Raw genomic sequence first — 27,339 nt, forward strand, 5'->3', positions numbered from 1 at the left:
TTAAACTCTGATTAAGGCTTATTTGAATATTTAACGTTACAGAGAAAGGCTGGAGATTTGAAGTATTTGACCCAGTGCGTGGTTAAATATCTCATTCGGGCTGCAGGGATGTGGAAGTGAGCTCCGGTGTCAGTCCACTGTTACAACACTGCTGGGTGTGCTGGCACAAAAGACTGGCTGTCAGAGACTTTTAATCTTAAGAATTCCCCTGCTAGACCTTTTTCAGGCGAGTAAAAGGTGAGTTTGATGAGTGTTTGAAGACACCTTTTCAAATCAGATGGGATTTCCGTTTGTAGCCTTTAGCTTGTCGCGGTATCGGAGCGTCACACACGCTGCAGCGGTGCGACATCGGAAACTTCCGCTGCTCCCAGCTGGCTGCTCCTCCGAACGCGGAGTCGAAGCGTTTAACGGTCAAAATCTTTTTCTTCGGGGAAAAGTGAGTCAGCACGAACCCGCTGGATTAAAGTTCGGCTTCTCGGCGACGGTTCAGGAAATGTCCTTTTCTCCACTCCGAACACTCATAAATATTCACCCACAACATCAAATAAAAGAAAATGTCAAAGCGAGATGCATTTAAGATTTTTTTTTTCTTTTAGTTTTTGCAATTGTTGACTTTGACACAAAAATAGCTACAATTTCCTCTGCACGAGGTTCATTCTGAACGTGATTTTAAGTGATTGTTGTTCCCGTGTTTAGGTGTTTGTGATGTAGCTGGAGTGCAGTGGAAAGAGAGTAAAGATGACAGCTGCCCATTTGCAAAGCCAAAACTACTACAAACATCTATTGAGATGGTCAAGATTGCAGCCATTTGCCTGTCAACCGAATGAGGGCTGTGGGAGCAATGACATTCAGTGTTATGTCTGACTTTTTTTTTTTTTTTTTTTAAGAGCTATTTAACATTTAAGGGAAACTTGTGAAGGAGTGAGAGTCCAGTTTCTGTAGGCGTAATTGCCTCTGGAAATAGTGAAAAACTGGTCAAAAAGTGCTTCATTACGCGAAAAGATGAAGCAGTAACAATGGAAAAAAGAGACAAAAAAGGTTAAAGAGAAGAAGAAAGGCAGACAAAGAATGGAGGAAAAAAATCCATTGGAGAGAGGAATTAAAAACATTACTGCGCACACATTCACACCCAGGCCCACCCTTTTTGTACATCGCGGTTGTGTTGAGTCACTACGAGCGCAGAGGTGAGCAAAGCAAATCTCATTATGCGTTGTCTGTAATCCATCCACGCCAAACGTCTGCCGGTTGCGGCTACGGGCATTTGAAAGAACAGAGCCGGAAAAGCACAGTTTCCTATGCAGACTAAATGCCAGCCGTGCAGATCAAACAGCAGCCTGATCAATTACACAGAGAACCTTTGAACCAGTAAATGCCATTCCGAGACTTTGCATCTGACAGGGTTGTATGGAGGGCATGAAGGGACAATATTAATGCGACGGAGGAAGATTTTTTTCTTTGTCAGCGACATGGAAGAAAACTTACACTCATTCAGGCTCTATCTGTGACACACACCCATAGAGAAACACACTCTGGGTGCCAGTCTGCCCCCTTATCAACCAACAGCAGTGACGGATCTGGTCACCCTTTTTACATTCTCCTAATTGCCTCCGAACCACAGCCGACATTATGTAAAAATAAATTGACATGACATCCTGTAAAATGAAGCCTTTGAAATGGAAATGTTTGTCACACAAAGGTTTTCGCTGAAAGGCTCTTTGTGTTTGTCATCCTTCATTGTGCGAGACCCTGGATGATTGACTTCCTTTAGCTGGCTGAGGGGCATTGACATTTCCATGCCCTTCTACAAAGATGGATACCTTTCTATTGAACCGCCGCTCGTCCAAACAGCATGCCCACTCAATGGACCATGTTGTGTTGTGTCGATAACTATAAGGCTGGTGTGTGCTACAGTAGCATTAATGAGCATGAGCCTAAAATTAATGCATTTCTGCGTTTAAGTGGAAGTATGTGAAAACACTGCGTGCGGGAAAGAACCACAGTCCTCAAATGTTTGTATTCTTGAGTGTGTGTTGGCAGAACACATCGTGTGTCTCTGTGTGTGTGTGTGTGTGTGTGTGTGTGTGTGTGTGTGTGTATACATGCACTCACACTGTGCATATCCACAGCTGCAAGCATAAACTTGATGTATGTGTGTTTTAGTATGTGTGTGGCTGCCGGCTCTTGCTAACAGAGTGCTCTTGCCTCCAACTTCTAACTCTTTTTGGCTCCGGCGCATGTTGATGACTTCTGGCAACATTGACTTAAAGCTGCACTAATCAATATCTTTATATTGCCAATAGATCAAATAAATATGTGGAAGGTGAAAGGAGTCATGATTAGTGGACCCACACAGATTTATTGCCTGACCCTGCAGTTCCCCTCAGCTCTACAGTGTTTTAGCGCCTTTCAGCTCATTGTTTTGGTTTCCCGAGCCGCCGCTTTAATATTCTGCTTCAGTCTCACCTGTTAAACTGCAGGTCCACACACCGCTGATGTCAGGACCATCAAATTGTACCATTAGACCTCCTTCCCTCGCAGCAGCTGAAAAATAAGAGTTTCCTGTGTGGAAATAGATTTTTGTCCTGAGATTAGTCTCTTTTGCTATCTCAGAAAAAAAGATGTTAGGGCAGCCCAGGAGAGCAGATTTGAGAGTAGAGTTTAATAATTGTACGTTTTGAGCTTTTCACTTGAAAATACCTTCCACATTTTGTGCACCTTAAATTCTTGCAACAAGAAGGCTTAAGAAACATAACGATTGACTTCAAAGATATGAGACCTTGGTTTCTAACCCATAAAAACTACAGGATTACTGTGAGGATAGTACAGAGTTTGTGATTATTATCCTAATAAAAATCCTACCATAATAGGGATACAAGTTCCCTCGCGGTCTTCATAATCTCAGAGATACTTGAAAATGATTGCAGAATGAGAGATGAATTCAGTTTTTATAAAGAGGCCATATTAAGAGAAAAAATCCTGCAAAACTCCAAGCACGCTGGATATCCAGTGGAAATGTTTCTTCAGCCACTTTAATTAACTCCTCTTACATGAAATTAGATATTTCTGTTTAGCAAATAGCAAAGGAAGGTGAGTAAACTGTGTTCAGCTTATAAAAGCATGTGTGGGATATGATATTACATACAGAGGAAACTAAAATGTGATTAGTTGACAGTATTTAGTAGTATCACATGATCAGAACGGCTGTTAAAGGGACCCTGTGGGGAGATTACTTTATCAACTGCTGCTTCTATGATCAAGAACATCAGCCTCAACCTTTAAGGACAAGAGAACGGAGAATTGAACAATCTATCCATGACAGCTGGAAAAAGTCTCTGCTGGTGAAGATTATGTGATATGATTGAAAACTCCTCAACAGCTACTCAATGGAGGCGGTATTTTTTTCCCTCTCAACTGCTGCTTTCAAGGTTAAGAATCAGCACTGGTGCTCAACTATGACACGATTCACTTTTTACCTCATTCAGATGTTCAGTGTAATACGAGATGCGCACTGCACACATCTGCATGTGCACCTGTGAGCGCGCTTATCTGAGGGGACGGTGTGAGGTGTGTGTGTGCGTGTGTGCATGTGTTCGTGCGTCTGTGCCAGCAGTGTGCTATAGAGTCCCGGGCCTTCAGCTGTGTTTGGGTGCGGGTGGATTACAAAGGGATCAGGATCAGCAGGGAGAAGAGGAAACAGACAGACTACACAGCAGCTCTGGTACAGCCCAAGGCTCTGCGCTGCTCTCCAGAGAGCTCAGTGCAGTGCTGATCAACCTATCAGACGATCCAGCGTCTGGAGAAAAGTCCTTCATCCTGGGGTTTCTGGTGAAAATACAGAAAATGCTTCATCCCTTTTTCTTGGCTAAGATGTTCGGATGAACAGGGATATGTTACCTCTCCACTAGCCCCAGACACAATTACATCTTGGAGCCCCGACGATGTACCGAGAGCCGCGCGCAGGCAGCGATCCAAATCGTCTGGGTTTACCAGACTTTCTTGTGCGTCGAGGGGAAGCGAGCAAAGTGAGCCTGAAACCTGCCTTGTAGACATCTCCAAAAATCACACTGCGACGTGAAATGTAAACACAGCCAAAGATTCATCTTAATTCATGTGTTGCAATGTGAATGTGTGAATGTGCATGCGTCGGCGAGCGCGGATGCGTGTGCCCACAGTATGTTTCAGACAGGTCTTTGCTTTGGTTGACAGCGCTGCTGCAACATTCATAACAGCCTGGGAAAATGTAATGAGGTAAAGTGTCACAACATCTCACATCGCTCTGCTAGCCTTCAGTTCTGACAGCCTGACTCACCAACGCTCTGCGTGTGTGTGTGTGTGTTCACTGGCTCCTTCTTGAGTGTCTGTTTATATTTTGTGTGGGAGAGGGCCAGTGGCCAGGAGAAAGAAGCCAGGGACAGAAGAAGCCAAAGCAAGCTGCCACTGTGCCACCAGCATCATACAGCCTCCCTCCCTATTTCTGGCCTCCTCACAGAAGGGGAGACAGGGAAACAGGAGATAGTGGAGGACTTTAAAATAACAGGAAATGCAGAATAGATCCAGAGAATCCTCAGCATTCGTACCCATGCCCTTCATTTTTTAACTTCTCCTCATTTCTCTCCCTCCTCAGTCATTTCCTTCCCTCGCTGCCTTCCATACTCCTTTTTCATTAGTCACTTCCAAGTCTCTTCACCTTCTATTTTCTCTCCCTCCCTCTGGAGATCTCTAAATGGCAAGTTTATCCTCCTTTGCCCCATGGGTCTTACCAGGCTAATTTCCTTTTAGTCAGGAGGGTTTACAGGTGTCCCTTACGGGCTCCCGGTGTTAGCAGAGGCACCGTCCCTCTGGGCCGTGTGGGGTTTTGGCCTGTTCCCTGACAACTTTATCTGCCTGAGACACCCCAGGTGTGATCATTAACACACCTCACCCCGGCTTAAAGGAGCTACATGAGTCACTCTTAAAATGGATTCACACTAACTTCCTTCCCTTCATTCTCGCCTCTCTCAGTTTGCTCATCTTCCATCTGTCTTCCTCCTTTTCTTCCTTCCTTTACTGTACTTCATCCTATCCACCCTCCTGATCTGTTCCTTTCTCTACCACTTTCTTCCTCCTTCCTCCCTCGCTTCCTTCTCTCTCGGTCCTTACTTATGCGAGCGTTCACACTTAAAAAATACAATAACTCTACTCTTAAAGTAGAGCAGTTCCCAGGGGGGGTGAATGACAGGCTATTCTCTGCCTCCTGTCGCTATTTCTGACATACTTAAAGAGGAAATAGTAGAGTGAAATTATCTATTTTTTCCTTAGTGCTGTCAGAATCAATTAATCACTGACGGTGAAATTATACAAGGATGTGTTTCTGAGCGCTGCGAGCTCTGATGTGGAATCTTTAAAACTAAAAACGGTCTCTGGTAAACCTTTAAGAAGAATTGTTTACTATTTTCCAGCTACTTCGTGTTTGACTGTCACTCATGCTCAGGCCTGGTCAAGGACTTCATCCTCTCAATCATCTTCCTTCTGTCTCTTCCTCTTTCATGCTTTCGTGCTCCATTGCTCTCTGTCTCATTCTTGCCTCTGTCTATTTTTTTTAATCTCTGGCTTGCTGCCATGGAGATAAGAAAAAAACCCCTTCATACTGTTGAGCTAGGTCACTACAGTGTGTACAGTGTGTGTGTACATGTATAGACTGTATTATATATCTGTTAGGATCCTCACAAGGACAGAAAGAAGAAGACTATGCAGCATATAATGTTCTTACAGAGGATGTTGAGGACTAGTCGGTTTTGAAACTGCATTTATTTTCCGATAATTAAAATCAGGCACATACAGTATTTCCAAATATTTAACAATTCTTAATATTAAAATACAATCGTGACATTCAAAAGTGCTAAATGTCGATCCAGGCGACTTAGCTGGTTATAATAATCATGATTAACCGCCGGTGAGTTGAGCAACAATGTTTTGACACTTGCTGTTGAAAACTCTGCATATTAGCTGCCTAAGCTAACATTAGCTAATGTTAGCTTCACAGGCCAACAGGAAACGCTGCCTCACACTTCTGAATCCACAGAAATGTTTAAATTCAGAGCTTTTAACGTTTACCTGGTAGAATAAAACAACTCTGCTTGCCACTGTTTGTCTTTTATACTTTATAGCTACCATGCTAACTGCTAGCGATAGCTCTGAAACCAACAAGAGGCGATCATGCAGATTGTTTACGCATGTAAAGACCACTCTGCTGGTCTTTCATTAACAGAATCAACATTAATGAATGCAACCAACTTGCAAAAACCAGACAACAGCTACAGCTGAGTGCCACTAACCCTTTTCACAGCCAGCCTTTTGGCATGTCACAACAGGTGTTATGGATAACATTAACACCGCATTACATTTAGCTGAGCTCAGGCTGCTAATATTGTGCCGGCTGACTCACTGTCATGGTGTACTGGGACACTTAATGGAACAGAGCCATCGTTAACAAAATGTTTTTCACCTGTGCTTTTCCTGATACGGCGCTCAAAATGTCTGCAGTGAAAAATGTCTGTTATTGCCAGTGAAATAAACAGGTGCCACTTCGACCGTGTCATGATAATGTCTTACAGAAGTAGGCATGAATTGGGCTGAATGAGAGGAGTTTGGTTCACATTTTAACATGCACACACATGCCTCCGCGGCAGACCAGGAGCGGTGGGCTGCCAGCCGACCGGTGCTCGGGGATCCAGTTCCTTTTTCATCACCATTGGTCAGGTGGTGATCTTCTTGCATGTTCTTTCTTATGGAGGATACCCCAGGTGAACACAGGGAAAACATGCAAACTCCACACAGAAAGGCCCCTTTCCTTGAGATAAAGGGCAGCAGGCACCGAAGGCATGGTGGAGGACACGCCCTCTGGCGTGAATCGAACGCAGGACCTTCTAGCTGTGAGGCGACGTTGTAGCTGTGATACCACTGTTCCACCGTGCCACCAGGCTGTGTTCACATTTAGAGTTGCTTCAAACTCATTGTGCGTATTCTGAAGATCTCTCTCTCCATTCTGAGAAGGTGCTGAGCGCTTCCTCTTTGAACATTTGCAACGCTGTTTTTTTTAATTTTTTAAAAATTGGTGCATTGTTTATGTTAGCTAGCTAGCAGTCTTCTTCTTCACTGCCTTTGTTGGCGCATTGCCACATTCAGTGGTATAGCGTGAAATAGATGGCGGCAGGTCAATGAACACTCTTGTGCTCTATAGCGCTACTAGTGGTCACAAAAGCAACTGCGTACCTTTACAGGTGAGGAGTCATTGAATGAGTGTAGTCTGGGAAGAATACAGGTGTGCTTATTGCCGTGTGAGTATGTGTTCATGCTTTTTTTATGTTTGTGCACACTCTCACATGTGCGGCACAGTGTGATCCATATTTATATTATATCCCAGTGTGCAAGGGTTGGTGTGTTCGTATGTGTGTGTTGTATTTGTGCGTCTGGAATGTAAAACCCACTTAACCATCTTCATGAGAAATCAATTTGTGCCATGTTCCACGTGGCCAACCTTTACATGCTTCACTTCCTCCTACAGCTGCCACCTAGTCTATACAGAGTCATTGCCTCCATCCATCCAGCACAACACACACAAACACAAACACACACACACACACACACACTGAGATAAACCAAATACATATCAGGCACACGCATGCATATTCATTCAGTGTACCTGGCACTTCAATTGACGAGTAAATTACTAGGAAGAGCAGTAAAGATGAGGCAACTCAAGATGGCAAGTATGTCAATGTGTGTATATGGGAGAGTGGAAATGGGTGTGTGTGTGTGTGTGTGCGTGTGTGTGTGTTGGAGAGAGGGAGAGTGACAAGGAGATAAAGAGAGAGAGGTGAGTCCTGGCAACTTGGCCAGCAGCTCATTAATCTGCAGGTGTGTTTATACCAAAGAGATGCAGCACTCACACACAGCGCGTGCGCGCGCACACACACACATATGCACACACAAAGAGCCCTGCAGCTCATTGTCATTCAACTCTGCAGCCAGAACGTCCTTTGTTTCTCATTGTCCTGAGGAGTTTGGAGAGGAAGGAGTGCCAACGCTGATTGAAAATGGGAAAATTATGCTATCTTAGAGTGAATAGAGTTTAACAGCAAACCGGTGCACACCTGCAGGCGCTCGAGCTTCTATTTGTGTGAGCTTGTACCTGTGTGTCGGTGTTTGTTGTTGAATTTTTGCGTGAGAGATCATGACTGCGTTTGTGTGTCCTGACCAGTTTTTGTGTCTGTGTGTAAGTGTGAGCAGCTCATTGTGTGTATGACTGCTTTCGTGTCTCTGTATCGCTGCCTGAGCCAGCGGCGGGCCGAGCAGCTCCAATCAGGCACTCCTGGTGGTGTTGGTATGACTCGGGCAAGAGTAGTGGTGGTGGTGGGGGAGGGTACAGCCAATCATGATGCTGATTGAGGAATCCAGTGGCATGGATGAATTAATGAGGCATATCGATACAGCCTGAGCCAGCCAATCATAGCCCTTTAAGAGCTCCTCAGCTGCTGGCAAACTGTGACAAACTGCTGGTCATCAATCACACAAAAGACACGTATGAGCTGTCGCATCCAGCCTCGTGCACGGTTCATCCCAGACACTCTGCTGAATCATGTGCTGTTATATCATCGCCAGGCTGCTTTAGCTGTTTAGAAAAACATTTTCAGCACATACTCTTATCCCCTTCATCACGTCTGAGTGGTTATATGGAGCATATGAGCATCTTTGAAGTGCTGACCTGAGGTTATTACTGTGTGCAGATGGGAAGAAAATCTGTCACATGCATCCATTTTGGCATGCTGTACCATGATTTGAGGCACTGTCCTTGGATGTGTTCGAAATATTAAAGATATTTTATGCTCCACCTGTTGAATGGCACTTTTTGGGGGGGGCTGCATATACAGATACTGTTCAAGTTTGGGGAATATGCTCCTTCACTTTCCTCCCAAGAGGTAGAAGAGAAGATAGATATCATTCATGTCTGTGTATCAGGCGATTAGCTCATCTTAGAATAAAAACTGGCTAATAAATGTGCTATTTCTTGGCTATTTGCTGCTCCAGAGGAGAAGCCAGGACAACATGTAGCCAAGAAATATTCCTGTACAAACCAACAACGTTGTGTTTCTACACGTTCATTTTTGTCTGGATTAGACATGTTAAGCAGTGCAGATTTTGTTTCCTAGCTAGCTGTTTCCCCTATTTCCAGTCTTTATGCTAAGCTAAGCTAAGTGGCAACTGATGGTTTCTTATACTGAGTGTATTTACCGGACAGCCATGAGAGTGGAATCGACCTCTAACTCTGGTCAAGAAAGGAAATAAACATATTTCCCAAAACTTTTCCTTTAAGCCACTTGTTGAAATCCCTGCAAAGTTTATATCTACTGACATTTGCACATATTCTAATCAGTGTTTGGCCACACAGCTGTCACAGCAGTAAGTAATCGGAATTAACTACTGCAGATGAAACACTGATCCAATTATAATGCTGAAAAACATTTTAAGGTAAGACTGTTATAGAGTAGCTATGAAGGAGTTTTAAAGGAGGCGTTTCAGTGCAGTGCACACAAAAGAGCGCACAGACACATGTACAACAAAGATGTAAATGCTAGTTTTCTGGAGATATAATGCTGGGAGTAAATACCAGACTCTCCATTTCCCAGGATTCATGTTCACCTGTGCGCTACCTTATGTGACCAATGAAATTTCTCATCATTATATGAATCATTTATAATTTGATAATGCTTATTTTTATATAATGCTTATTTTTATTATACTCTTTTGTATATACTTGCTGTTTTTTTTTTTTACCTAATTCTGTCTTTTACTGATGCTGCTGTAGATTGTTATTTCCCCTTGCGGGACAAATAAAGGTATATTGAATTGAATTGAATCATTTTCTATCGGTGTGTTCTTCCACCCTTTGACCAGCACTGGATGTTACACTGCAGGAAAAGCAGAAGCCAAGACACAGTAGTAAAACTCTACAACTTATTGACCCAACCACTACAACTTGGAGGATTTGGAGCCAAACACATAAATCCATTCCATCATTAATGAAGGAATGAATGGGATGTCCTGCGGGGAGCAGCATGGCAGCACAGGCTCTTTCCATCCATCTTCTCCTACATACCCTTGCAACTGTCTCTGAATCTATCTATCTATCTATCTGCAGCGTTGTTTCCTTCCCTCTTCTTCCTGGTTATAACTCAGCTTCAGCACACACGGTACCTCCAGCTTTAAGAATACCGATTTCACTTTCTGCCTCAATTCCCCTCAAATCACCAGATTTTCTCATCTGCTGACAAATGTCTCAGCTGCCTGTGTGTATCTACACTAAAACACCCATTATCCTCAGCCACAGCCTGTCCCCCACCGCCATCCTCTTTGACCTCATCGCTCAGATCCGTGGACACACTGGTAAGGTGGGTTAGAGGCCTGTGATATTAATAGCCTCAACCTCATGAATCTTTCAAGCTCAGTCGTATAAGCTCATGTGAAAGGAGTGGGTCTCAGAGGATGAATTAGTTAATGCAGAAGCCCAGAGGGGGTGTTCCTCTTGGCCTCTTTAAACATGAGTTATGCATTAGCTCTTCATATAGTCTTGAGCACATATTGGCCACGACTGGACCCAAACAGGTGTGTGGGAGTGTGTGTGGGAGGCCAGATCTGTGCGAGGAGAAGAGAGTTATTTTAAAAAAATAAGGGAGAATGTATTTTGTGCGAGCATATTTGGCAATTCGAGTATGCAGGTGAGTGAGCGTGTGAGCTTGAATAAGTTTCATTTTATGCATGAGTACAGAGACATTTCTGTATGAATAATTGTATTGGCCTTTGACAGGGAAATACAGAGCAAGAGAAAGAAAGAGACGGAAGCATGGAGCCAGAGAGAGGAAGGAGGGGAGAGGTTAGGGGTTGCGGGGGAGTGAGGAAGTATGGCAGGAAATGAAATGTGTTATTTGGAGGAATGTTGGGGGGGCTACAGTCTTGTTTTCGCCCCAAATCTCTGCACTGCGGAGCAATTTCAATCCAGCGATGTACTGTAGGTCTTGCCAAAGAGCAACATGCTGGAGGGAGGGGGAGGAAAAATGAATAAAAGAGTGATAGAAGGGGACATGGGAAATTATAGAGAAAGATGAAGAATTAATAAAAGAAGAGAGTGAGAAGAAGGGCGAGAGAAAGAGAGGCAGCGGGGGTGAGGATATGAAGATGTGGTCACAGGAAAAGAAAAGTCACATTTGATAAAGAAAAAAAAAGGTGCAGAGCAGCGATGGAGGGGAGAGAGGGAGGAAGTGGGAGCAAAAACTCAGATCTAATCACCATGATTGGAAATGAGGCCAGAGTGTGTGTGGAAGTGCGAAATAATTTGAAAAAAACATCAGGTGTGCTTCCAACTGGAGGACATTGCTGTGTGCACAGATAGAGGATGTTGCTATTCAATTTATTTTGCTGAAATTGACCTGGGAGTTCTTCAAACCACCCGCGAGCCAGACTGAATGTTACTGTAGTTTGTTAGATGGCGACAGGAAGGCGTAGGCGTGCATGCCTTTTTCACAGGTGTTACTCTACGCCCACCTGCACTCTGGCTGTTGGAGAAATTGAAATGCTGGGGAGGAGGAAGAAGCGAGACAACCTCTCGGCCGTGTCGTTGAGACTCTTCTGACGCACAGCAGTTACTGTTGTCTCCTCTGATTCAGCATTCAAACGATGGAGAAAAAGGAGGAGCGACACGGATCGACAGACAGGAAGAGAGAACTGCCTGATCAGAGTAATTTCCTCCTTTTAAGAGGATCATTTTCCGTCTTGACCTCGCGGCACACTCTGCATAAAGCATGTGTCCATCAGCTATTAGTTTCGATTCTGCGGCGAAAAGCCATGAAGAAAACACCGCATTTACGAGTCCGTCTCCGGCTAATCCGGATGCGTATGACTGTCTTGCAGCTCGAAATCATTTATCTGCCTGCTCTCTTTCTTCCTCCTGACTGACAGCCTGCCTGATGGGCTGATTGAGGTCTTTCTGAAGAGCAAACAGCAGTCGACCAGAAATAATTTCCCTAACTCCCGCTCCGGTTAGAATCACAGTGATTTGTTGACCTGCGCTCAGCGATAGACTGCGACAGGTTAATGCGTTTCCTTCACAACAAACCACATCTGAGCTAAACAGAAATAGCTGCTGCTGTCAAAGAGAATGAGATTTCATTTTCAAGAAGCACGAAGGAAAAAAATATATAAATGTAAAACAAGGATGTATCTTAACCTTAAAACAAATCACTCAGCAGTGGCGACCTCATCACTCTATTTGTGGGTTCTTGACTCTAAATAAATTAAAATCATTGTACTTACAAACCAATTTCAAACCTGTTATAAGGTTATAAAATGAAGTGCGTGGCTATAAAGAAGGCCCATTCAAGAAAAGTGCCATCAAAGCTCCTTATCAGCTTGATCGACATGTCAAAGTCAGGCAATGATTTGCTGAGTTCCCGCGCTTTCCGTGTGTGGGGAGTGGTCGCGTTTAAAGAAAAAACAATTATCAGCAATATTTTATGAGGAAATCAGAGAAAAAAGTGAAAAAGAGTGCGTTTTCTCAGATGTCATCGAGCTGAAAATGTTCAAACTTTCCTCTTCAATCTGCCGATGAGGACCATGTGAAACAGCTGAAAGCTCCAGAACCAGTAAGTCAGTGGACCTTCATTTGTCAACTACAGTCGCTGAAGTCCAAAAATGAAGTGTCAACCTGCAGAAATCAACCAGAAAGATGTTTTTTCCTGCTGCGATACATCAAAATGTCTCCCTGAGAATGCATCAAACGCAGTAAAAACACTGTTTCTCAAGCCGCTGCTGTACACGCGTAGTTTCAGCAAGCAAAGTTTCAAATGTGGAAACTGTGGAAATGAGAGAGAAATCCATAATTTGTTTTGGTTACACACAGTTAGTGCTATTTCCCAATGTTTACATGCCATGTGCTCCTGCATACTGAACCGCTTGTTTGATCTGAGCCATGCACAAAATCTGCCGAATATTTTGGGGGATGCGTCACACATTTTGAGTGATACTTGGGCTGTGCTGTGCAGCTTGATTGATCTTCAGTCCACTTAAAGGCTCTGCACACCCACAGGGCTGATTTCAATTACTCTGACTGATTAGACTTCTGCTCAGGTTGAAGTTGGGTGAAACCAAGCTGGGAATTACTACTACGACTACTACTACTAATACTACTACTACGACGAACGGTGGAGTTGTAAGTTCTCCTATCATAACGACTTCAACAAAACTAACAGAAAGGTGAAACAGATCTCAGCCTGTGATTGGCCACACAGTCCTGAGTAAAGGCATAACCAGGAGAAGCTGATTCACTGAAGCTGAAGGGCATGTCACTGCCAACTTGCTGTTTTGTGTAAACACCACAAGGATTAGAGACTGAAATATTTGAACTAGGGGCGGCACGGTGGAGCAGCAGGTAGTGCGCGTGCCTCACAGCAAGAAGGTCGCCGGTTTGATCCCTGGGTCGGATGGGGCCTTTCTGTGTGAAGCTTGCATGTTCTTCCCGTGCGGGTTCTCTCCGAGCACTCTGGCTTCCTCCCACAGACCAAAAACATGCTCATTAGGTTAATTGGTGACTCTAAATTGCCCTTAGGTGTGAGCGTGGATGGTTGTATGTCTGTGTATGTTGCCCTGCAATCGACTGACGACCGGTTCAGGGTGTACCCCGCCTCTCGCCCGTTGACAGCTGGGATAGGCTCCAGCCCCCCCACACCCCTGAAAGGGATAGTCGGTTTAGAAAATGGATGGATGGATGGATGGATATTTGAACGATTTCATCTGGACATAATCAGCATCAGAGGATTCGCTGTCTTTATCTATATATCTTTTGTTTTATTCTCTTATATGTGTGCAAATCATTATTGTGTCAACACGGTCGTCAAACTGACGGGCTGTGTTGTGCCTCATTAATCACTTATTCTGCTGCAGGATCCCCACTTAACCAAACGGTCCTGATGATCAATGGGATGCTATAACTTATAGCTTCGATTTGTAACGGGGGTGTGACACATTATTGTCCACGTGTCCATGTCCTGACAGCCCTGAATAAATTAAGATTAAGTCAGGAATACGGATGAGGAGAGGGACTTTCTGAAGATGAGGATCTGGTGGAGTTGGAGTGCTAACACTGAGATGGCCACAGCTTCCACTTCTCTCTACCCTAAACTCATAAATATTAACAACGGACCAGAGTAGAAACACAGGCCATCAATAATGCAGCTCCCCAAAACGCTTCTTCCCAAATAATTGCAGCTCCACGCCAAGTCCTGCAGACAGCCTCTTGCAGCTGTGGTGCGACTGCCTCATTCTGCCTAAATAATCTGTTCGCATGGAGAGCAGAGGCAGTGCAGGGGAAATCAGTCTGTATGCCTCTCCTGCTATAACGTGGCTGTGGTGGATGCTCCTTTGTGTGGAACTGAAGGAGAGAGAAAGAACCTTCAATAAGATGTTCATATTAGCGATGAACTGAAGGAAACAGGAGCTGCAGACGTGAAATACACCACAGGAATCAAAGCATCATTGGGCAAAAAAATTCATAATAACCTTTCAGTTTATTATTATGCATGTGGCCTTAGAGAAAACTAGTCTCTTGGCCAGTGTTGTGCCCGAATGCGTTCATTGAACGATAGTTCATGAACTCGTTCATAATTTGGGCGAACGTGAACTGGACGTACTGTGAACTCGTTCATTCTGGTGTCTGTGAATGGCACGCTCTCTCCGTTTAACTTCGTTCAATAGGGTGCCAGATTTCTGTAGAGTCTTACAGGCGAAAACCCGGCTAAAACACACCGTAAACAGGCCTTAATATGTAGTGGAAAAAACACCCAATCTGGCAACACCAGCCACCAGTGTCGCACCGCCGCATAACTTAACTGCGTACAGTAGCGGCCCCGTTTTCAGCCGCAGCTGGACAACCTGGTGGTGCAGTACATTGTCGGAGACCTGCAGCCTTTGAGTAAAGTGAAAACCCAGCTTTCATAAACTTTAAAATGGAAAATTCTTGAAATTGAAAAACATTTGCACCCGAAGGACTACTGTCCTGTTTTTCTTTTAACAATTCCTCATTTAAAAAGACCATTCAAGCAGCAAGTTTCTCCTCATGTTTTTGAGAATATACAGTAGGGGTGAAAGCTGCAGCTGCTACTAGTGGACTGAATGGACATGCTGTACCCTCAATGCTAATGTCAACCCTGGTCGGATAAGGATTCAAAATTGGATATGAAGATGAAATCTGAAGCATAGTTACAGAGTTAAATCTGATAAAATAATTGCTGTCTGTGGTTCTATCTGGGCTGTGGCAATAATTTAGAAAAATAATAGCTTACAGCAACATATGGAAAAAAATTAACTAGTTCATTTTTGGGACATGGAACTTAGTTCAAAATTTGGACTTATGAACTAAGAACTGAACTAGTCCATGTAGAAAGTGAACTTTCCCAACACTGCTCTTGGCTCTGTTTTCAGGCTTTTTCTGGTGAAAACCCAGCCTCACATACCCAAGCCTCCACATTTATTTCTAGATACAGGGCGAAAGCCTGATTCAATGGCGGAAAATCCTCCTTGTGATAAATTTCCAATACTTCCTCCGCCTGCAGCGGAGTATAAAACACGAGTGTGAACACATTCCGGCTCCACAAGCAGCTTTGAGCTCATTATATTCGATGCCATGGTGCTTGTATCGACAAGTGGAAAAGAGGCATGATGACAAACAGCGGGGAATAACTTTTGAGGGTGGACAGTGGTGTGTGTCTGCGTATGGCATGCAAGCTAGCACTCTCATCCTGCTGTTAGATGGCATCGCAGCTGCCTCTGAAGCCTGCGGCGCTCTGGCCCGGGGCTGCGACACACCGGAGGGGCATCTTTGAGAAGATGAGTTGTGGTGAGAGGGACCTTGGTGTTTGCGAGACTCACACCGTGGATAGTTGGCCCTACGAGGCACGATGTTTAGCGGGGCAGCCGACTCCTTCTGTTGCTGTTTGAGCTTGTGGGTTTGGTGGGAGGGATTTAGTGGAGTGACAGGCGGCAGCAGACAGAGAGGTGGACAGTTTTACATTGTTTATGTTCAGTTGTTGCCAGAACAGTTTTCTTATAGCCTAATGCCTCTAAAACAGCACTGTGTTAACCAATAATTGTGGTCAAGCATTTGCTGTTTCAGGCAATTGACCTTTTTGCCTTTGCCCATAATTAATATCAAAAACATCAGATATGCAGCTGTTTAGCAACATGATCAACATCACAACACTTTAGTAACACTGGGAAAGGTAATTAAACACTCCTGAGAGAAGAAAGCCGAAGGACATACACACAAGTGCAGAAGAAATCTGTAAATAACAAATATTTTATGAATGTGCTTCTGAATGTCATCATTTATTCCAGTTGCTTCTAAAAAAACACATTAACTTTGGTCTGATTCTATAACAAACTCAAACCAAATCGACTGCAAACAGCACATCACCGCAAGCTATACTGTGTGTGTGCTGTTAACATGCATTTGTCACAAATTATTGATCCAACAGCAGATTGCTGATTGATCTCCGGTGGTGTTAATGCAGAGGCACACCTAAGTGTTGCATAATATGTACTTTTGGGTATAAGCCAGAAGGTAATTGAGAATCAGACCCAGGACAATATCCCTCCCATGACCCCTGACCCCTGATCTATGACCTCTTTCCATGAGTAATGATCCTTAAAACCTCATCTCAGCCTGTTGTCTCTGTATGCATAAATAAAAACACGCTGATCTTGAGAAGTTGGACTAATTCGGGATTCAACATGCTCGGTGGTCTCTTTTAATTCAGGAGGTTCAGGAAATTAATTCTGCTGATGCATCTGTTTATTAACTGATTACTTGATTCTTACAGTGATTCCACTTGGATAAACACCAGACCAGCTTCTGTACGCAATCAAATATTTACTAAGGTTTAACCCACAGTTCTTCGGCCACGACCCAGTGTCAATGTGCCTGAGCGCCGTCAACAACAACTTCGCTCCAGCTGTGATGTGTTAAAGCTCAATCGAACCCTGTGGGGTTCATGTTGCTGAATTTCTTCAAGTCTCTTTGATATTTTCTGCCAATGCAATATATACTTCTTCTTTTCTTTATTTCCCCGTCCTCCCTCATCGGCGGCAGCACGTGCTGCCGCTCCAGCACTTTAATCAGCTGCACCACCCCTCAATGAGCTCACGGCTCCTTTGTGGCCCGTGTGTCCTTGCATGTCTCTGTCACACACACGTGCGCACACACACACGCACACCAAAAACAGTGCACAACCATTTTCTGACAGCCACATTCTCCCATTAGACAGCTGAGGGCAATGATGAGCTGCATGCTACTCCTGGGGCCGAAGGTGAAAGCACACACACACACACACACACACACACACACACACACACACACACACACAAACACACATACACGCAGGATGCGTACAGCACACATTCAGCAACCTCTGTCACAACTGGCTGACTTGCAGCATATGGATATTCCCTGTTCACTCTCAGTCAAGGAGCTTGATCCAAGACTAGTGGAGCTGAGAGGAAAGCTCCTCTTGGCTTTGACTGCACTGAGATTGGATCCAGTCCTATTAACAAAGAAGCAAACAAAACCCACTTGGGAAAACTCCCTGGTGTCTTCCTCCTGAATTCATTGCACAGTGGAGCCCATGTGGTAAATGCTATCCCAACATATGCCTGTGTCTCTTTCCCCTGTGCCTCGGTGACACAGCAATCTGTCTGCAGCTGCTGACCTCTGAGGCTTCCCTGCTCGGCCCTGACCTGGCAGTGACTCACCGATCTCGCAGCTCTCTCCAGAGAAGCCCTGAGGACAGTAGCAGCTATAGCCATCCCCTTCCTGCAGGCAGCTCCCTCCGTGGAGACAGGGGTTGGTCTGGCATGGGTTATTCTCCACTGTAAAGACAGGAAGGAGGGTTAACTGATAACTGGGAATTTAGAATGTATTTTACAGAGAAAGAGCATCATGAAAGCGCTTCGGCTGTTGACAAACTACGATGGGCAGTGGGCCAGAATTATGCCCCTCTCATTATCCTCACTGAGCCCAATCTCTCGCTGCTCTCTGACAGAGACAGGGGGAGAGTAGCGTGGGCAGACAGTACATAGACTCGTCTCTGTCTCTGTGACTTTCTACAAGGTGACGGATTGGCTGGTGTTGCGTCTGTCATGCCCCTGTTTATCATGACTGATGCTCGCCAGGTGAAGGACAATGTGCTGAGTCGACCCCCTCCTGCCGTTCTCTCTCCTCCTCATCGCAGGTCCTCCTGATGAGCCAAGGTCCTCATAAATTAGCTGATCATCGCCCGTTCATGCACACCGGTGTGGGCACCTATTTTTATGGCACATTACAGCATTGCAGCGGAGGTAATAAACCTCATTTTACGTTGCTGGGCTATAACTCCATGCCTCTTCTTAGGAAATGTTTTGGCGGGTGAACGGTGGAGATTGAGGAGATTAAGTCATAATTATTGCTCTTATATTTTAGGATTGGACAGAGGGTGGAGGCGAATTCGACAAGGACGTTACGAGCGCAGAGCAGGCGTCAGGATTTTTTATTCTGTGTGCAAAGGACTGTAGGGAACTGGCTAGATTAACTGTCTTTTTATTATCCAATCCTGATAGGATTGCAGCCCCCTGACACAATCTGTCAGGCCATCTAACACAGTGCATCTTCTCCATAATAACATCCAGACTCACTTAATGATGTATGAGCAGAGAGATACTGTGCAGAGCACAGAGTGTGGTTCCCCTGAAAGTCTGGGAATACTGTCATTTGTGTATGTGAGTGTGTTTAAGCATATGAGTGCAAGCATGACGGTGTGTATTTCTGAATGTTTGTCTGACCCTGACTCATTGCAGTCCGGTGATATATACAGTAATGTGTATGTGTTCAATTTCCTGTGAAACAGGGAGATAGACTCCCGCTGCCGCTGAGGGGCTGCTGTTGATACACTGGGCAGAAGAGATGATGGAAAGGCTGCCTTTGAAAATGCATAAAAGTGATTCGCTGAATGGGAAAAACCATTAGAGACAGGCTCATTTCTTAAATCAACAGCGGGGAGGAAGAAAACAACACCGTACGTGCTTTGAAAACATACATTGCTTAAAGGTTAACGATGTACTGATGGAGATAGTAAAATGTGCGAGTGGTGAGCAGTGCATGATGTGGAAAATAAAAAAAAACCCACACAGGGTTTGGTCAATGTGAGCGCCTGGTTGGGTCGAAAAATGTCAGGTAATGGGGGTGAGAAAATGGAGAAAAGAGGTGATGGAAAGGAGCTGTGTGAGTCATTATCCACCCGCCCACCCATCCATCCATCCATCATGAGTGGAAATAAATTGGTATGGAACTGTCATTTAGTCCCTGTAAATACTTCCAACATACATGTAACAAACTTCAACCTCAGACTTCAACCATCAAACTACAGCAGAAATACATTATGAGAACTGCATTTTCATGGTAAATTACAGATAAAATATGAGTAAGTCTTGCAATAAGTCTTGAGGCTACTGCTTTAGCCACATTTTGCCAGTATCGTATTTTCAAAATCATGTCATGTCTCTAGTTGCAAGCAAATTTTTCCACTAAGCAGTAGTGTGTTTCCCCGGTCTACCAGCCTGACTACACACTACATGCCTGCCTACCTGGCACACTCTGCCCATGCGCTCACTGACATATTGCTACAGCTAATACAAGAATGGCAGAGACAGTGCTGCCAAAATCTCTCCAAACTAACATGCTAGCTCGAGTACAAACAATAGCCATTTTGTTGTGTTTGGTGATTTGTTACATGTGAATGAGACGTGAGGTAGTTAGGATACAGTAAGTGATGGCAGTGATGTGCAGCAGCAGCTAACACAGTCGCACAAAGCACACACCCACAGCAGTGAGCAGTATCTGTAGTGAGCACTCAGGCACTGCGTGCTCATGTGTTTTGGGGAGGGGGCTTTGGAGGGAGGCCTGATGGGAGGGGGTGGCATTTTTCAGTTTCAAAATCCATCTTTTCTCCAGCATTACCAACCCCAGCTTTGACCCCTACCACTTATCTGTGTGACACCTCACAATGATCCAACCTGAGTCTTTACCCCAACCTCGGAGAGCAACAGTACAGCAAATGTTCGAGACAGACTTCGACTCAATGCTGCTTCCGACTCCCTGCTCCACTCTGCCGACCTCCCACTGCAGCTGAGATAAACTTGTCACCCTTCAAGAGCACCGCATGCACATTCACGCTTTGAGTATTTGAATGACAGTCATTTAATGAGTTCAAAAAACAGACAGAACTGAAATATTAATGAAACATTATCTGGTTACTGTGTGATGTAATTGTGAGCAATCAGTGAAGTGTATGGAAGCCGTCTGACAACCAGAATAAACGGCTTTGTAGTGTAGAAAGTTACACCACATTTATTAATTACATTGCCTTATTACAAGTGTGGTTTGTTACTTTCAGCAAAAGTGTACTTTACCATAATTATGTCCAGTGAAGAGTAGCTTCCCTAGCAACAGTGTCAAGGTTGCTTCCCCATCAGACTTTCAGTAAATCATGATGTTGATCTGTTTCCAGCGACATAGAAAACACACTATTTGATGTGACTTGCTAATGTGTGTTGTTGACGCTTGCTCAAATGATCGATTTGCTGTTGCCACATTTTCGTGACGTGATTATGTTCTCCATCCTGCCATCGCACAAAGCAGGAGTGGATAAAAGCATGTCGCAAACCGTACCTTCAGTGTGCTTTGGTGAGGGAAAATGGACGGAGGAGGGAGATTAGTAGCAAGAACCTCAATCTGCTTCCACCACGAATGTCCACAGCAACCCTTCAGGTAGATTAGGACAAATTTGGACGACGCTCAGTGTGGGTGACATATCCCAAATGATACGCTTTTGGAGAATATGCTTTTCAATGAAGCTTTTGTATCACTTTTATTTAAAAGAATGCTTACAGGGACTACAGCCTCTCTAATGCACTGCGAAATTCAGTGTCTGTGTTGAAAGATCAAGGTGACATTTTCCGGGGTTTGAAATAGTGTGTGCGTGCGTGTGTGCGTGCGTGCGTGCGTGCGTGCGCGTGTGTGTGTGTGATTTGAAGTACCATAAGCATAAGACACAGTATATCACAGTGGAAATTTAGCAGTAACTAAATCAAATCAGCTAAAAGGTTGCCAGCCTGCATTAAAAGAGTAACACAACTGTCATATCCGAAACAGAAACACACTTTAGATTATTGATTGTTCATAGTCATGGAGACCATGATTGTCTGTGCAATGAATACTACATGCGACATGGCTAAAAACAACATGACTGTGTTTCTTCTGATCATGATGCTCAACCAGTTAAGCTATTAAAAATAGCTCCCAGTCTTCTGCAATGCTGCTGCTCAGTGTTAAAAGATACAGGTGTTAATGAACGATGTATTCAAAGAAGTGAAAGATGCACTCTGCCTGAGAAATAACCAACATATTAATCTCACTCCGATGGAAATGAGGATATGTTGTTAACAAATTCCGCCAATATAAAAACACCAAAGGTCAGTCTGGTCACATCAAAAGCAAAACTCAAATATGCTGAGGTAAAGATCAAACTGCCTGAGGCAAGAGTTCAGTGAAAAAAAATATATATATAAAACTACATGGATTTTCTTCAAAATATCATTATATATCTTTTTCAAATGCTTACATTTAATTTGGGAACATCTCAGAACTTTCTACAAAGCCGTCCCTTCGCATTCAAATGCCTGAGTCAGATTAGCAGTGCCAGAGATAAGTCTGACATCTGAGTATCTCTGCATGCTGTTGTGCTATTAAAGCTCAGCTCCACAAACGCCTCTCTACTTTGAATCACAGCCCAGGCGAACGTGTATCTTCTGCAGTGCAAAAGGCAGCCATGCTCCCAGTGTAACTGGCAGCTGAGGACCAGGTCATCAAGTAACCTCAGCGAGGAAGACTTTAGGAGCCAAACGGTGAACTTCTAATGCCCATTCTGCCCGTCAATCACACCACAGACGGTAACACTGTGGCTCTGGCTTGTCTTGCTATCTGCATTAATACTGCACAGGATTTTCTTTGCCATCGTGGAAAATGAGTGACATATCTTGAAAAGAAATCCATAAGCTCCTTAGGATTTAAGTGGATGGCATCACCAACTCATGGGAAAACTTAGAGCAAAGCTAGTGTGTGACAACTATTTATTCATGTGTGTGCCTTAAGAACCCCAAAAAGTGCACTCCTATTGGTCCTTTTCACTCCACAGAAGAAACAATTTATAGACACAATTTGCCCAGTTCCTGCAAAATTGCCTTAATAATGAGATGAAAGGACTTTTCCTCAGCTCCCATCTACCAGCACTGATAAATGGCGCCTGTGCTGTCTGTGGTAACACAGACTGAGAGCTGAGCTGTAGCAGGAGAGGACATTGATCCAATCTGCAGACAATTAGTAACGACTTATTACACACAAATGAGACTGCGTTCTTCACCAGCTGTCCACAAACAGTAGCCCGCAGTGTTAGCGGTGACATCACACGTACAGTGCACAGAAATGAGGCAGCAGTTCGGGATCGTGTGGCTACAGCAGTCCACAGAAATGTTCTGCATGAGTGGACGAACACAGATGGAGTCAGCCATGTAACAGGTAACGGAAAATGAGATGTGACTGGTTTAGTGGATAAACATTCATTTCTCCGGATGACATTTTGCTGTTTTCATAATTAGAAATGTGCATGCGTGTGCAAATGTGAAACTGGAATTATTATGCAAATGAAAAAAGGCACGGGGGGGGGGGGCAGGAAGGATAGAGAGACCCTGTCCATGGGAAAGGGGGGGTACAAATTAAAATTTAGCATAGAGATGCACAAGTATGAGCGAGAGAGGTGGACTGAGAGTGAGAGAGAGAGAGGAAAACGTCAGCTAAGGAGGGACAGAAAGTCACAGTGGGAGCTATCATACATTTCCTGCTCTCTTAATGCTGGCTGCTAGCTTATGATTAATTACACAGTGGTCTTAAAATAGGTCGCTTCTTCCATTCCTTCTGTGCGTCTTTCTCTTTGAGGCAGGGAGGAAAAGAGGAAGAGAGGAGGTCTGAGGAAGAGAGAGGGACACTCCAGTTTATGAACCAGACACATGGAGATGAGCAGATACAACGAAAGAGAGAGGACTTACATGGTTTCAGCTTTCAGGTCAGAGCTCTGCAGTCAAACTCGCAGAATAGATAATGTAAAGTCTTTTCCCCTCACACTGAGCAGATACTGCAACATCTCTTCAATCCTGTGCAGAGTTTCTTGAAATATGTTCCTCTGTGTGACATTTCACTGCTCTATGGGGTCATCTTAAGTTTTTTCTAAGCCTCTCAGGAGAGAGATTATCGTAACGTCGTGGCATATTTGGGAAGCTACTCCCTGATGACAACTCATACATGCACCCGGGATTTAGAACGGACCATAAAAGAGGATTGCGATAAGGGAAATGTCTTGCATCCCATGAAGTCTGAAGCTGAGCGGTTAGCAAATTCAACATAATGGAAGCCTGCAGAAAAGCTTGTGCTGACAGAAACACTGAACTTCGCGTGAATGAAAGTGCAACACACACACACACACGCGCACAGGAAAACTGCACACACATGCACTTACATTTACTGTATGTACACCTGCTTATCGCCTGCCGCGTTGCTGTGCTTGGACTCACTGAACCTTGTAATAGCTTGCTGAGACAGAGATCATGCCTCTGCCTGTTCAAGTGTTCCCCATCTATGAGCGTGATAAGCCATCACCTGGGCCTGGCAAGAGCTGCCCCGTTAAAATTTAATGCTACAGTACATCCCTAAAAGGTACGGAGACACACAGAGCAGTTAGCGCCGTATGGATGGCTGCTGAGCTGCAAAGTAAAGGCAGTCGTTTTCGTCATCACTGCGATGGCTCGATAAGTCTTCAGCGTGAAATATTCATATTGTCACTTGCACGGTTGCAAGTTGCAAGTGAACACGTGTTTTTTGCGTTTAGTGATGATACAGAGCAAAAAAAGGCATATATAATACATTAGCGTAAGTGGCTTTGCCAGTGTTGGATGTCACGCCAGGTCCAGCAACGCAACTGGAGAGCAGGTCTACATTAAGACGTTTCTGCACATAATTCAGTTATTTCACATGTACTGATGTTCTGATGGCGTTGTGTTTGCCAAAGTGCAATCTGGAAACGCAACGACGTTGTTACAGCAAAGGCCGAGAAGACAAGAAATCAATGGTGAGACGATAGATCACACATGTCGTGACACAGTTTACACAGATTGTCTTAACCGCATAATCATTCATTCAGCAAGTATGATCGGGTCACGTTAGGTCACAGTTGAACCAGGAAGTTGTTCCATCAACTGTTGTTTACAACAGCGGGATTTGGTAAAAATTCGACCCTCTCTTTGTCTGAAGGAGCTGATTTTTTTATTTTCACCCTGCCTGGCTAGCTGATAGTACAGAGGCAAACAGGAAATGAAGGGAGAGTGAGATGGTGTACCATGAAACAAAGGTTCATTAGATTAGATTAGATTAGATTAGATTCAACTTTATTGTCATCGTCAGAGTGCAACACAGAGACGACGAAATGCAGTTTAGCATCCAACCAGAAGTGCAAACAGTCATAATATCCAAAAAAATATAAATCATACCATGAGGTGGTATGAGAGTGGGTAAGTGTCAATCAAAGGGAGGGTGGTGGGGGTTGGAGGGGGCGCTGCAGGTGCACAGAGTTCAGCAGGGCGACAGCTCTTCATGGCTGGAATCAAACCATAATCATTCAGATACCAGTGCACCGCAGCCTGTTTTTCGACTTGACTTCTTTTTATCACCGTGTTCTCAGATCTCAGCAGTAAGCACAATTATACCATTAAACATGAGAATGCTAGCTTAAACTATGAAAGTAAGAGCCAGTTTTTGCAAAACTACAAAGTTAACAACAGAAATGTGTCACAGCAGGATTTGATCCATGAAGACAATTATATGCATGTGGAACTTCATCCTTGAGTCCAAGTTTCCATCGCTGCCCTGATAGGATGGACAGAGGCAGACAGACGCGCGGGTAGGAATATGATCCATGTATCAACGTGTCCCCAGACAGGCAAGTCACTCACTGCGGATGAGCTACAATTACTGCCATGCAAGCTGAATACACACCGGGGATATATGAAACCTATTTCTGCTGAAATATAGATAACATCTCTCTCTGGCACAAAGATGCAGACCCCACTGCAGTCTCAGATTACTTCAAAGTGATTGATTTACAGAGGTGAGCTACACGAGGGCAGGGAGGGACAGCGAGGAGGTGTTGGAGGAAAGAAGAGGAGATGGAGAGGAGGCAGAGGTTACGTTTACTCGTTGGTGGAGCCGCTCTGGTTTGGTGCTGATGATGTCAGCGCCCCGGCAGTCAGTCTGCAGAATCTAATGTGAGCAGAGGCCGACAGTCTGCAGAGTGTGGAGCGTTACACCAAATTCTCCAACCCTACGGTCCATTAGGTCATACACACATCGGGGAGGGTCAGCGGCGCTTCGCCTCTCTGAAACCAAGCTTCCACCTCTACCTTTTAACCCACTGCACCGGCTGTCAGTCCAAACCGGTGCTGTGCAAGATAAATCCGACGGGTCGCGAGATGATCAATAGAAAACAGGGAAAGACATGTTCTGCTACACATGTTCTTTGTCCATTTATTTCTACTATTTGCTACATTTTCAAGCCTCTTATCAATTACTTAAATCAGCAATTTCAGGTTAGAAGGAAAGCCACTGCAAATATATTTTTTCTAAGGGGTCACATGGCAACAAGGTTGAGAACCACTGGTCCAAAACGTGGAAAAACTCTGTAACTCCAGTCCCAATCAGGTATAAACTCATGGTGCCTATAGAAGGTGCCTTAAATACAGCTGTATGGTCTTCCATTGCATGTCACACTGTGCGAGGCAGGTCTAATAAAATCCTGGTTGCCCCAAACAGCACAATGTGATAAAATGACTCTGGACACGAGGTTGGAAGGGACACAAAACTACTTCACTATTAATCCAAGTGGTCGCACAGTATAAAGTCAGCTGTTGTAAAGAATAATAATGAAATACTCTATTGATCTCCGCACCACGGGGAGATCAGAGCCCCTGGTCAGCCGCTGAGCTGGCGGGAAGTCAAGGACAACTGACAGCTTAGATACTTGCTGAATGGCGGCTTGAACCCAGCTCGACCACTTGAGAGGCTGCCATCCTTTGAGAATGTGCTCATATCTTAGAGGGGAAGGTTGTAGATGGAGCAGGTGTAGCGATGTGATTATTGTGCCCAGTCTGAGCAGAGCTCCTCTGACAAACTAGGATTTATGAGCACTGCAGGGGAGGGAGCAGCTATTTCTGTCTGTCTGACCACATGCGGTGCCCTGTGTCTGGCTTCATATACGGGACACCACCTTTGTGTGTGTGTGTGAGGGAGGGAGTGTGTGTCCAGGGGTGAAAACAAACAACACTGGATGCAGGTTGCAGTCTGTAACGTCAAACATCTCACATGTAATCCATTACAGTGGTGCATTAATTATTACTGAGCGCGCTGAAAGTTGCAATCAACGCTGGATTACTCAGATGACTAAGACGACCATGCCAATATATTAAGCTGCTCCAAGTTATTATTTATTTACATGGAGGTATCATTAATTGACAGTCTTATGTTTATGGTGTAAATCAACCCTGCAGGTGTAGATGACATAAAGAGATGCCAGTCTCATAAATTAGAATGTACCTCCACACCAAAGAAACACCAAAATACAATAATAAAAAATCCACATAGACAATTTTAGAGCAAACTTTTCCATACAGAGCACTTTCCATTTTCAGCTTCACCTCTTTTCAACTTCAGAAAATGTTTTCCTCCTCTCTGCACAAGCAAACACACGCACACACAGACACGCATGCACGCACGCACACACACTCTGAAAAAGCATGAAACTTGCAATTAGCTACAGTGCCAGAAGCCTGAGACAGCAGAAAGGAGCCGATGTGCTCTTAGTGAGCACCTCAAGAACCCGGCGTCACACTGAATCAGCCTGGAGAGGACCGGGGAGGAGCAACATGCCAGCAATTCAATACAACCCGATTCAGCGAGCCTGCACGGCGAGACTGATGAAGAAATTGAGGGTCTATTGTTACAAGAGTGGCACTTGTAGCGTCTCCGTTCGTCCTAAATAAATTGCATTATCTGGGCTGTCAGAGTGGCAGGAAAATAATCCATCCGGGCTTATCATCACAAACACATTCGATCCACCTTGATTTTCT

General features: G+C 44.4%; 1 protein-coding gene across 1 annotated transcript in view; it reads right to left on the reverse strand.

The window, feature by feature from the left end:
- Positions 1–27,339, reverse strand: part of ncanb (neurocan b) — a 140,753-nt gene that overhangs the window by 40,587 nt on the left and 72,827 nt on the right. Inside the window, exon 10 of the mRNA XM_070960763.1 lies at positions 17,833–17,949. Coding sequence (XP_070816864.1) covers positions 17,833–17,949 — 117 coding nt within the window. The remainder of the gene's footprint in view (positions 1–17,832; positions 17,950–27,339) is intronic.

This window comes from Chaetodon trifascialis, chromosome 4, assembly GCF_039877785.1.
Source record: "Chaetodon trifascialis isolate fChaTrf1 chromosome 4, fChaTrf1.hap1, whole genome shotgun sequence".
NCBI lineage: Eukaryota > Metazoa > Chordata > Actinopteri > Chaetodontiformes > Chaetodontidae > Chaetodon > Chaetodon trifascialis.